This window comes from Oncorhynchus gorbuscha, unplaced genomic scaffold, assembly GCF_021184085.1.
Source record: "Oncorhynchus gorbuscha isolate QuinsamMale2020 ecotype Even-year unplaced genomic scaffold, OgorEven_v1.0 Un_scaffold_460, whole genome shotgun sequence".
NCBI lineage: Eukaryota > Metazoa > Chordata > Actinopteri > Salmoniformes > Salmonidae > Oncorhynchus > Oncorhynchus gorbuscha.
The window spans coordinates 260,943-273,746 of record NW_025745298.1 but is presented as its reverse complement, the minus strand read 5'-3'; the positions used below and the strand labels follow the sequence as shown (position 1 = coordinate 273,746).

Below are 12,804 nucleotides of genomic sequence, written 5' to 3'. Positions count from 1 at the left end.
AAGAGTAAAGGAGAGAGGGGGAGAAAGAGAGGGAAGAGTAAAGGAGAGAGGGGGGAGAAAGAGAGAAGAGTAAAGGAGAGAGAGGGGGGGAGAAAGAGAGGAAGAGTAAAGGAGAGAGGGGGGAGAAAGAGAGGAAGAGTAAAGGAGAGAGAGGGGGAGAAAGAGAGGAAGAGTAAAGGAGAGGGGGGAGAAAGAGAGGAAGAGTAAAGGAGAGAGAGGGGGAGAAAGAGAGGAAGAGTAAGGAGAGGGGGGAGAAAGAGAGGAAGAGTAAAGGAGAGAGGGGGGAGAAAGAGAGGAAGAGTAAAGGAGAGAGAGGGGAGAAAGAGAGGAAGAGTAAAGGAGAGGGGGGGAGAAAGAGAGGAAGAGTAAAGGAGAGAGAGGGGGGGGAGAAAGAGAGGAAGAGTAAAGGAGAGAGGGGGAGAAAGAGAGGAAGAGTAAAGGAGAGAGAGGGGGAGAAAGAGAGGAAGAGTAAAGGAGAGAGAGGGGAAAGAGAAAGAGAGGAAGAGTAAAGGAGAAGAGAAAGGGGGAGAAAGAGAGGAAGAGTAAAGGAGAGAGGGGGGAGAAAGAGAGGAAGAGTAAAGGAGAGAGAGGGGGAGAAAGAGAGGAAGAGTAAAGGAGAAGAGGGGGAGAAAGAGAGGGAGAAAGGAGAGGGGGAGAAGAGAAAGAGGGGAAAGGAGAGGGGGGGAGAAAGAGAAAGGAAGAGGGAGAAAGGAAGAGTAAAGAGAGGGGGAGAAAGAGAGGAAGAGTAAAGGAGGGGAGAAAGAGAGGAAGAGTAAAGGAGAGGGGGGGAGAAAGAGAGGAAGAGTAAAGGAGAGGGGGAGAAAGAGAGGAAGAGTAAAGGAGAGGGGGGGAGAAAGAGAGGAAGAGTAAAGGAGAGGGGGGAGAAAGAGAGGAAGAGTAAAGGAGAGGGGGAGAAAGAGAGGAAGAGAGGGGGAAAAGGAGGAAGAGTAAAGGGGGAGAAAGAGAGGAAGAGTAAAGGAGAGAATGTATGGGAGAAAGAGTGGGGAGAGTCAGTATAAATGTAGAGAGGGGGAGTAAAGAGGAAGAGTAAATGAGAGGAGGGGTGTAGAGTCAGAAAGAGAGGAAAATGTAAAGGGAGGGGTGTGAGAGTCAGTATAAATGTATGGAGTGGGGGAGAAAGAGAGGAGTATAAATGTATGGGAGTGGATGTGTAGAGTCAGTATAAATGTATGGTAGTGGGTGTGTAGAGTCAGTATAAATGTATGGGAGTGGGTGTGTAGAGTCAGTATAAATGTATGGGAGTGGGTGTGTAGAGTCAGTATAAATGTATGGTAGTGGGTGTGTAGAGTCAGTATAAATGTATGGGAGTGGGTGTGTAGAGTCAGTATAAATGTATGGGAGTGGATGTGTAGAGTCAGTATAAATGTATGGGAGTGGGTGTGTAGAGTCAGTATAAATGTATGGGAGTGGGTGTGTAGAGTCAGTATAAATGTATGGGAGTGGGTGTGTAGAGTCAGTATAAATGTATGGGAGTGGGTGTGTAGAGTCAGTATAAATGTATAGGAGTGGATGTGTAGAGTCAGTATAAATGTATGGGAGTGGGTGTGTAGAGTCAGTATAAATGTATGGGAGTGGGTGTGTAGAGTCAGTATAAATGTATGGGAGTGGATGTGTAGAGTCAGTATAAATGTATGGGAGTGGGTGTGTAGAGTCAGTATAAATGTATGGTAGTGGGTGTGTAGAGTCAGTATAAATGTATGGGAGTGGGTGTGTAGAGTCAGTATAAATGTATGGGAGTGGATGTGTAGAGTCAGTATAAATGTATGGGAGTGGGTGTGTAGAGTCAGTATAAATGTATGGGAGTGGGTGTGTAGAGTCAGTATAAATGTATGGGATTCATTCTAAGAGTCAGTATAAATGTATGGTATGGGTTCTAAGAGCCAGTATAAAGTATGGGATTCATTCTAAGAGTCAGTCAAATGTCCAAGTGATTAATTCTAAGAGCCAGTCAAGTCCAAGTTATTCATTCTAAGAGTCAGTCAAGTCCAAGTTATTCATTCTAAGAGCCAGTCAAGTCCAAGTTATTCATTCTAAGAGCCAGTGGATTTATTCATAGAGTCAGTATAAATTCATTCTAAGAGCCAGTCAAGTCCAAGTGATTAATTCTAAGAGCCAGTCAAGTCCAAGTTATTCATTCTAAGAGTCAGTCAAGTCCAAGTTATTCATTCTAAGAGCCAGTCAATTCCAAGTTATTCATTCTAAGAGCCAGTCAATTCCAAGTTATTCATTCTAAGAGCCAGTCAAGTCCAAGTTATTCATTCTAAGACCCAGTCAAGTCCAAGTGATTCATTCTAAGAGCCAGTCAAGTCCAAGTTATTCATTCTAAGAGCCAGTCAAGTCCAAGTTATTCATTCTAAGAGCCAGTCAAGTCCAAGTCATACATTCTAAGAGCCAGTCAAGTCCAAGTCGTACATTCTAAGAGCCAGTCAAATTTAATTCAGTCACAAGTGTTTTCAAGTCAAGTAAACAAAAATCTATGCATGCAATTACTTGTTCAACTACAAGTCTATGCCAATTTATTGAGACTACCAGACAACCCGTTTCTTTATTTTGTCTACAACACATTTTGATGATGTAAAAATGAATTTGAACAACATAAGCTTAATAATTAAATGATACATTTCAAGCTAATTGTACATACCAAAAGACCAGTAGGTCTATTGTTGCTTCATGCCCCGTTGCTGGTGAGCTTGCAAAGTAAACCGTTAATATTCTTGGTCACCAAACTATTTTTGGAGCTGCATATTTATCAAATGCAAAGACAGGGTTGGGAAACCCTGGGATAAAATGACAGCATATCTTGCTTTGCTAGCTAAGGCTGACATCTAGTGGCGCAAAGAGTAATTGCATATGTTTAATAGCCCGTAATCAAACATTCAGAACTATGTTTACTCATTATGCTATTTATTTTGATGAAATTGAATCTTTATGAATCTATTCATAATCTCCTGTATAGTCACTTGCAGACAGTGTCTAATTTGCTCTCGGGACTAAAGCCACAATTATAATACTTTCCTAAAATGTCAGATACAATACGTTTGATAAAGTACAGTAGCTAAAATATATATCAACATACAGGATGTAAAATTATATCCAGTTGCTTTGATATCACCTATTCAAACAACCGAATCATTTCCATGTGCACAGCCATACAGCTGCACTAGCCCTTGACCTTTCAGATGCTTGGCTCTCATTGGCTGTCTCGCAGCCCCGGTCAGTATTCCATGCTATCTCATTGGTCATTGGGTTGACGCCCGTTCCAGACATTGGTTCCAGTTTGCCCTGTAGACCTCAGAAAGAATAAGCACAACTAGAAGTCTGAGTAAAATGGACCCTCCTTTCAATGCAACATAACGTACAGTGCAATAAATGATATGAGAACACACAAAACAATTGTTGACCATTTAGGCTTTGCACTGTCTCTTTATTCTGACCCGGAAGTACTTAGTTATTCTTTCCTGCTTCACAGTGGTACCTTGTAGCGCTTTGAAGGTGAAGCTCAATCGCCTGTCTCACCGCTGCAGCCTTACCGGCGAGGTACTGAACAAGAACGACTCTCCCCCTTCTCCTGCTCCGTTATAATCATGTCTATATTCGCCGAAGTACCTCAAGCCCCTCCAGTGGCCGTTTTTAAACTGACTGCCGATTTCAGAGAGGACACTCACGCGCAGAAGGTGAATTTGGGAGTCGGAGGTAAGCGAGAGAAACTCCAACAAGCTATGCTAACTTACGTTTAGAATGTGCAACACAGACGGGTAAACTGCTTGGACCACGGGCACTAGTTTGAGTAGCATGACATTAGAATGCTTGCCAACTAACATGGCTTTGACCTTCCTCGTTAGCATGCAGGCTAACAGACTAGTCGAAGTTTGACAGCAAGTGCAACTAGACTGCCGCATATATCAGCCATAGTTTTCTGCTAATACAGGGGCATCTATCATGAAAGCATTTATAAAACGCTGCTCATTCTGGAGTTTGACATTTGGTGGACACTGGAAAGCAATGTGACCTCATGATTGATTCTACGAGAACCCGTGCGGTCCATACAGAACAGATCAGGCAGTCCGCCATAGAAATGTATTATAAACTGTTAACTTATCACCAGTCGTAGGGTGACACACCTTCCAAAAGGTCTAGGTCTGTGGTCATTCCTAAACATTGGAGATGAATACCATTGCCATAGAATTAGGAATTGGATCTCTATTAGCCAGTGGGCTCTGTAGCTGGTGGAAAGAAAATGATTGCTGGATGCAGTACAGAACAGATAGTTATGCTTGTGTTGGGTTTGGAATAGATCACTCTGCCTTCACTACTAGGTTATATTGTCATCCCTTCCATTCATCAGTCTTCCAATGCCAAGGCTGTAGGGAATACATGACTGTATCTTCTCACTCACTGTTTCAACCTGTTCCCCAAACCAGGCTCTGTTAAATTCACAACGACAGACGCAGACAGGTGAACAATGGTTCTGACTAGAGGGAGAACAGCAGGACTCATGAACTAGATTCTACACCGGGACCACTGTTTTTCTTGAGCCGATGGTCATTTGATGACAGCAAATTTACGGCAAGAAGCCCAAACAGATATAATATTTGACTAGAACATAATCACGTATTTTCATATGATCACATATCTCACTATTGTGAGTGGGAATACTTTGGAACAGATTTCCAAAATCATTTGGAGCTAGCCGCGGGCCAAATTCGGCCAGTTGGGGAACCTAGGAGTACAGCTATGACCGGAAGTGACTTTTTCATAGCAGGTAAGGAGAATTTACTCAGCAGGGTGGGAAAATGTATGTGGCCGGTTAGAAGACTTAGGTTAAGGTTAGGAAAAGGGATGGGGTTAGCTCAACCTGCTAGGAAAAGGGATGGGGTTAGCTCAACCTGCTAGGCAAAAGGGATGGGGTTAGCTCAACCTGCTATGCAAAAGGGATGGGGTTAGCTCAACCTGCTAGGAAAAGGGATGGGGTTAGCTCAACCTCCTAGGAAAAGGGATGGGGTTAGCTCAACCTGCTAGGGAAAAGGGATGGGGTTAGCTCAACCTGCTAGGGAAAAGGGATGGGGTTAGCTCAACCTGCTAGGGAAAAGGGATGGGGTTAGCTCAACCTGCTAGGGAAAAGGGATGGGGTTAGCTCAACCTGCTAGGGAAAAGGGATGGGGTTAGCTCAACCTGCTAGGGAAAAGGGATGGGGTTAGCTCAACCTGCTAGGGAAAAGGGATGGGGTTAGCTCAACCTGCTAGGGAAAAGGGATGGGGTTAGCTCAACCTGCTAGGGAAAAGGGATGGGGTTAGCTCAACCTGCTAGAGAAAGGGGATGGGGTTAGCTCAACCTGCTAGGGAAAAGGGATGGGGTTAGCTCAACCTGCTAGGGAAAAGGGATGGGGTTAGCTCAACCTGCTAGGGAAAAGGGATGGGGTTAGCTCAACCTGCTAGGGAAAAGGGATGGGGTTAGCTCAACCTGCTAGGGAAAAGGGATGGGGTTAGCTCAACCTGCTAGGGAAAAGGGATGGGGTTAGCTCAACCTGCTAGGGAAAAGGATGGGGTTAGCTCAACCTGCTAGGGAAATGGATGGGGTTAGCTCAACCTGCTAGGGAAATGGATGGGGTTAGCTCAACCTGCTAGGGAAATGGATGGGGTTAGTTCAACCTGCTAGGGAAATGGATGGGGTTAGCTCAACCTGCTAGGGAAATGGATGGGGTTAGCTCAACCTGCTAGGGAAATGGATGGGGTTAGCTCAACCTGCTAGGGAAATGGATGGGGTTAGCTCAACATGCTAGGGAAATGGATGGGGTTAGCTCAACCTGCTAGGGAAATGGATGGGGTTGGCTCAACCTGCTAGGGAAATGGATGGGGTTAGCTCAACCTGCTAGGGAAAAGGGATGGGGTTAGCTCAACCTGCTAGGAAAGGGGATGGGGTTTTCCTTAGAGAGGGAAATGAAGCTCTTCGGAAGTCACATGCACAGGATTGTACACACACACACACACACACACACACACACACACACACACACACACACACACACACACACACACACACACACACACACACACACACACACACACACACACACACACACACACACACACACACACACACACACACACACACACACACACACACACACACACACTTCTTCAGGCCAGGGTGACCTCCAGCAGAGCAGGGTGTGACAGCAGACTGTATGCAGTGAACATACTGCTGCACTATGGCTGTGTTGCAGCCTGCTAGTGGTCATTATGAAAGGTTGTTTTGGTATCAACCATTAACATTTTTAAATAGGTTCATTATAACTAGGCTATTGTACTCTGTAATGCTTGTTTGTCTCTCCAGCCTACAGTAAATGACTGCCTGGTGCCTGCTATTGGTCCTGCCCACGCAGGCAGGCTGACAGACATGTACAGTGTGTATTATAAAACATTTTTATACAACTGGGCAAGTCAGTTAAGAACAAATTGTTATTTCCAATGACGGCCAAACCCAAACCCGGGTGACGCTGGGCCAGTTGTGTGCCGCTCTATGGTACTCCCAATCATGTCCCGTTTGGATACAGCCTGGAATCGAACCAGGGTCTGTAGTGACTCCTCTAGCACTGAGATGCAGTGCCTTAGGCCGCTGCGCCACTCTGGAGCCCTGTGTACAGATGGTGTACAGATGACTGTCTACCGTGGGTCCTGCCTAGATAGTTAGATACAGTATATAATGTCTCCTCTCTCTCTCCTCAGCCTACCGTACAGATGACTGTCTACCGTGGGTCCTGTCTAGATAGTTAGATACAGTATATAATGTCTCCTCTCTCTCCTCAGCCTACCGTACAGATGACTGTCTACCGTGGGTCCTGCCTAGATAGTTAGATACAGTATATAATGTCTCCTCTCTCTCTCCTCAGCCTACCGTACAGATGACTGTCTACCATGGGTCCTGCCTAGATAGTTAGATACAGTATATAATGTCTCCTCTCTCTCTCTCTCTCTCTCTCTCTCTCAGCCTACCGTACAGATGACTGTCTACCGTGGGTCCTGCCTAGATAGTTAGATACAGTATATAATGTCTCCTCTCTCTCTCTCTCTCTCCTCAGCCTACCGTACAGATGACTGTCTACCGTGGGTCCTGTCTAGATAGTTAGATACAGTATATAATGTCTCCTCTCTCTCTCTCTCCTCAGCCTACCGTACAGATGACTGTCTACCGTGGGTCCTGTCTAGATAGTTAGATACAGTATATAATGTCTCCTCTCTCTCTCTCTCCTCAGCCTACCGTACAGATGACTGTCTACCGTGGGTCCTGTCTAGATAGTTAGATACAGTATATGTCTCCTCTCTCTCTCTCCTCAGCCTACCGTACAGATGACTGTCTACCGTGGGTCCTGTCTAGATAGTTAGATACAGTATATAATGTCTCTCTCTCTCTCTCTCTCTCTCTCTCAGCCTACCGTACAGATGATTGTCTACCGTGGGTCCTGTCTAGATAGTTAGATACAGTATATAATGTCTCCTCTCTCTCTCTCTCTCTCCTCAGCCTACCGTACAGATGACTGTCTACCGTGGGTCCTGCCCGTAGTGAAGAAGGTAGAGCAGATGATCGTGGAGGACAACAGTCTGAACCACGAGTATCTTCCCATCCTGGGTCTCCCTGAGCTCCGCTCTGCTGCCTCCAAGGTGGCCCTGGGAGATGACAGCCCCGCCATCAAGGACGGGAGGGTAGGTAGGAGGGAGTGACACATGTATATACATAGACACGTACCAGAGTTGAGCAGAATTGAATTGAAAATGCCTCATAAATTCCCATAGAATTATTGAATTGAAGTTGTTAGGAGAATACAGAATTACAATTTTTACTTAAAGGAAATAGAATTGAGTGAAATTCTATTAATTTCAAATGGCTCTTCTATTCTACATTAGGTCTAGTCTGTACAAGTATATGTCTTGTGCCTGAAACATCAAACATGTCGTTATATACATGCATATAAAACAATCCATTTTCAGGACAAAATCTTGAAATGCATGATGAAAGAAAACAAAACCTGTATGTGAATATTCAAAGTTATTATATTTAATCACTTACATTTAGTTAAATATGGGGGAAATACTACTTTTCCCAGTATTAGTTCAACACTCAAGTTGAACCTGAGGCCTTCAAAAAGAAGCCAATGAAATGGTTGGTGGAAATATAATGGGCTCTTCTAAGCACTACGGTTAAAAGAGTTGATGAACATTGTTTCCAGGGAAAAGTGATGTATTATTTGGTATCTGGAAGTGTGACCTGTCAGATTCAATATAACTCGTTCCATGACTCAGTCGAATTTCTTTGAATTGCACTGAATTAAATTCTACTTCCTGTAACTCAAATTATACATCGTGGGGTGGAAGTCAACATAAACACACAGACATCCTGGGGGATGAGTAGTAGGACTGGGAAACACACACACATCCTGGGGGATGAGTAGTAGGACTGGGAAACACACACACATCCTGGGGGATGAGTAGTAGGACTGGGAAACACACACATATCCTGGAGGATGAGTAGTAGGACTGGGAAACACACACACACACACATCCTGGGGGATGAGTAGTAGGACTGGGAAACACACACACATCCTGGGGGGATGAGTAGTAGGACTGGGAAACACACACACATCCTGGGGGATTAGTAGTAGGACTGGGAAACACACACACACATCCTGGGGGATGAGTAGTAGGACTGGGAAACACACACACATCCTGGGGGATGAGTAGTAGGACTGGGAAACACACACACATCCTGGGGGATGAGTAGTAGGACTGGGAAACACACACACATCCTGGGGGATGAGTAGTAGGACTGGGAAACACACACATATCCTGGAGGATGAGTAGTAGGACTGGGAAACACACACACACACACATCCTGGGGGATGAGTAGTAGGACTGGGAAACACACACACATCCTGGGGGGATGAGTAGTAGGACTGGGAAACACACACACATCCTGGGGGATGAGTAGTAGGACTGGGAAACACACACACACATCCTGGGGGATGAGTAGTAGGACTGGGAAACACACACACATCCTGGGGGATGAGTAGTAGGACTGGGAAACACACACACATCCTGGGGGATGAGTAGTAGGACTGGGAAACACACACACATCCTGGGGGATGAGTAGTAGGACTGGGAAACACACACATATCCTGGAGGATGAGTAGTAGGACTGGGAAACACACACACACACACATCCTGGGGGATGAGTAGTAGGACTGGGAAACACACACACATCCTGGGGGGATGAGTAGTAGGACTGGGAAACACACACACATCCTGGGGGATGAGTAGTAGGACTGGGAAACACACACACACATCCTGGGGGATGAGTAGTAGGACTGGGAAACACACACACATCCTGGGGGATGAGTAGTAGGACTGGGAAACACACACACATCCTGGGGGATGAGTAGTAGGACTGGGAAACACACACACATCCTGGGGGATGAGTAGTAGGACTGGGAAACACACACACATCCTGGGGGATGAGTAGTAGGACTGGGAAACACACACACATCCTGGAGGATGAGTAGTAGGACTGGGAAACACACACACACAGTCTTCTGCCTTGCCCTGCCCAAATGTTGACGTTTTCTCTCTCTTTCCAGGTGGGAGCGGTCCAGGCGTTGGGAGGTACCGGTGCGTTGAGGATCGGGGCGGAGTTCCTGAGGCGCTGGTACAACGGCACCAACAACACGGCCACGCCCGTCTACGTCTCCGCGCCAACCTGGGGTCAGTGGGCAGGGCTACAACCAACTCATTTACATGGAATTGATTTAGCCAGGGAGTCCTGGGTTCCGTTGCGCCAATAAGGACTGCTTTAGACAACAAGATAACCGTAGGGCCAATAAGGTCTGTTTAGACAACAAGATAACCGTAGAGCCAATAAGGACTGTTTAGACAACAAGATAACCGTAGAGCCAATAAGGACTGTTTAGACAACAAGATAACCGTAGAGCCAATAAGGACTGTTTAGACAACAAGATAACCGTAGAGCCAATAAGGACTGTTTAGACAACAAGATAACCGTAGAGCCAATAAGGACTGTTTAGACAACAAGATAACCGTAGAGCCAATAAGGACTGTTTAGACAACAAGATAACCGTAGAGCCAATAAGGACCGTTTAGACAACAAGATAACCGTAGAGCCAATAAGGACTGTTTAGACGACAAGATAACCGTAGAGCCAATAAGGACTGTTTAGACGACAAGATAACCGTAGGGCCAATAAGGACTGTTTAGACGACAAGATAACCGTAGGGCCAATAAGGACTGTTTAGACGACAAGATAACCGTAGGGCCAATAAGGACTGTTTAGACGACAAGATAACCGTAGGGCCAATAAGGACTGTTTAGACGACAAGATAACCGTAGGGCCAATAAGGACCGTTTAGACAACAAGATAACCGTAGAGCCAATAAGGACCGTTTAGACGACAAGATAACCGTAGAGCCAATAAGGACTGTTTAGACGACAAGATAACTGAGACACAGCAGCAGACACACAGAGCCAATCAACATATTCTACTTCTACTGAGTCCATCTCCTTAAGAGCACAAACATACTGAACAAATACCCTCTTCTCCACCGCTTCACCATCTTCTTCTTTATCTTCTCCTTCTTTCTCCTTCTGCTTCTCTCGCCCTATAGAGAACCACAATGCAGTGTTTTCTGATGCTGGGTTTAAAGACATCCGCCCCTACCACTACTGGGACGGAGAAAAGAAAGGCCTGGACGTGACCGGTATAATGGATGACCTGGAGGTGAGAGGGGGATGGAGGGGTAGGGATGGAGGGAGGGAGGGGTATGGATGGAGGGAGGGAGGGAGGGTTAGGGAGGGAGGGAGATGGAGATGGAGGGATGAGTAGGGAGATGGAGGGATGAGTAGGGAGATGGAGGGATGAGTAGGGAGATGGAGGGATGAGTAGGGAGGGATGAGTAGGGATGAGTAGGGATGGATGAGTAGGGATGGATGGAGGGATGAGTAGGGATGGATGGAGGGATGAGTAGGGATGGATGGAGGGAGGGAGGGAGGGGTAGGGATGGATGGATGGATGGAGGGAGGGAGGGGTAGGGAGGGATGGATGGAGGGAGGGTTAGGGATGGAGGGAGATGGAGGGATGAGTAGGGAGATGGAGGGATGAGTAGGGAGATGGAGGGATGAGGGGAGGGATGAGTAGGGATGGATGGAGGGATGAGTAGGGATGAGTAGGGATGGATGGAGGGAGGGAGGGGTAGGGATGGATGGATGGAGGGAGGGAGGGTTAGGGATGGAGGGAGATGGAGATGGAGGGATGAGTAGGGATGGATGGAGGGATGAGTAGGGATGGATGGAGGGATGAGTAGGGATGGATGGAGGGATGAGTAGGGATGGATGGAGGGAGGGAGGGTTAGGGATGGATGGAGATGGAGGGATGAGTAGGGAGATGGAGGGATGAGTAGGGAGATGGAGGGATGGATGGAGGGATGAGTAGGGATGAGTAGGGATGGATGGAGGGAGGGGTAGGGATGGATGGATGGAGGGAGGGAGGGAGGGAGGGGTAGGGATGGATGGATGGATGGAGGGAGGGGTAGGGATGGAGGGAGGGGTAGGGATGGATGGATGGAGGGAGGGGCAGGGATGGAGGGAGGGGTAGGGATGGAGGGAGGGGTAGGGATGGAGGGTTGAGTAGGGATGGAGGGAGGGAGGGATGGAGGGTTGAGTAGGGATGGATGGATGGAGGGTTGAGTAGGGATGGAGGGAGGGGCAGGGATGGAGGGACTTGAGTTAGAGCGACATCATGCACGATTTAGTCTACAACAAGCTAAAGATGATCGTCTTTCGTTCATATTTCAGTTTGGTTTTCAGTTGTGTATCAAAACAACCAGTAATCTGAACAACTGATAACACCCTGCAAACTTTTTTTGCCATCAGCCCCGTTTCACACTAACTTGACGACTCAAAATCATTTTCATGAGATTACTTGAACGCAGACATTCTTTCAAATGCACATCCCTAATCCTGTCCTTGATAATTGATGTGGGTGTGTGTTATTTTGTCAGAACGCTCCAGAACATTCTATCTTTGTGCTCCATGCCTGTGCCCACAACCCCACGGGGACAGACCCCACACCTGACGAATGGAAGACGATCTCTGAGGTCATGAAGGTGAGACAGGGGAGACAGCAGGAGTGTATTCACTAGGAACCAAACGGAACCAAACGGGTAGGGACCTACCTGAGTCTGTTCAATACAAACTCTAGTTTTCAAAGCAAAACGTTTTCCATTTGGATGAACTTGTTTCTGTTCTGTGACGACAGTCTGAGACTAATGAATACTCCCCAGACTAATGAATACTCCCCAGACTAATGAATACTCCCCAGACTAATGAATACTCCCCAGACTAATGAATACTCCCCAGACTAATGAATACTCCCCAGACTAATGAATACTCCCCAGACTAATGAATACTCCCCAGACTAATGAATACTCCCCAGACTAATGAATACTCCCCAGACTAATGAATACTCCCCAGACTAATGAATACCCCCCAGACTAATGAATACCCCCCAGACTAATGAATACCCCCCTAGACTAATGAATACCCCCAGACTAATGAATACCCCCTAGACTAATGAATACCCCCTAGACTAATGAATACCCCCTAGACTAATGAATACCCCCTAGACTAATGAATACCCCCTAGACTAATGAATACCCCCTAGACTAATGAATACCCCCTAGACTAATGAATACCCCCTAGACTAATGAATACCCCCTAGACT

General features: G+C 46.4%; 1 protein-coding gene across 2 annotated transcripts in view; it reads left to right on the top strand.

Annotated features, from left to right (window-relative positions):
* The first annotated feature begins 3,415 nt into the window (after nucleotides 1-3,415).
* The window catches only part of LOC124018279 (aspartate aminotransferase, cytoplasmic-like), a 15,660-nt gene continuing 6,271 nt past the window's right edge, over nucleotides 3,416-12,804 (top strand). The window contains exons 1-5 of one of the 2 annotated variants that reach the window (XM_046333553.1): nucleotides 3,416-3,714; nucleotides 7,540-7,721; nucleotides 9,650-9,773; nucleotides 10,691-10,803; nucleotides 12,083-12,187. In XM_046333553.1, the coding sequence (XP_046189509.1) occupies nucleotides 3,606-3,714; nucleotides 7,540-7,721; nucleotides 9,650-9,773; nucleotides 10,691-10,803; nucleotides 12,083-12,187 (633 nt within the window). In that variant the 5' untranslated portion in view covers nucleotides 3,416-3,605. The remainder of the gene's footprint in view (nucleotides 3,715-7,539; nucleotides 7,722-9,649; nucleotides 9,774-10,690; nucleotides 10,804-12,082; nucleotides 12,188-12,804) is intronic. The other variant, XM_046333554.1, reaches the window with a different exon arrangement.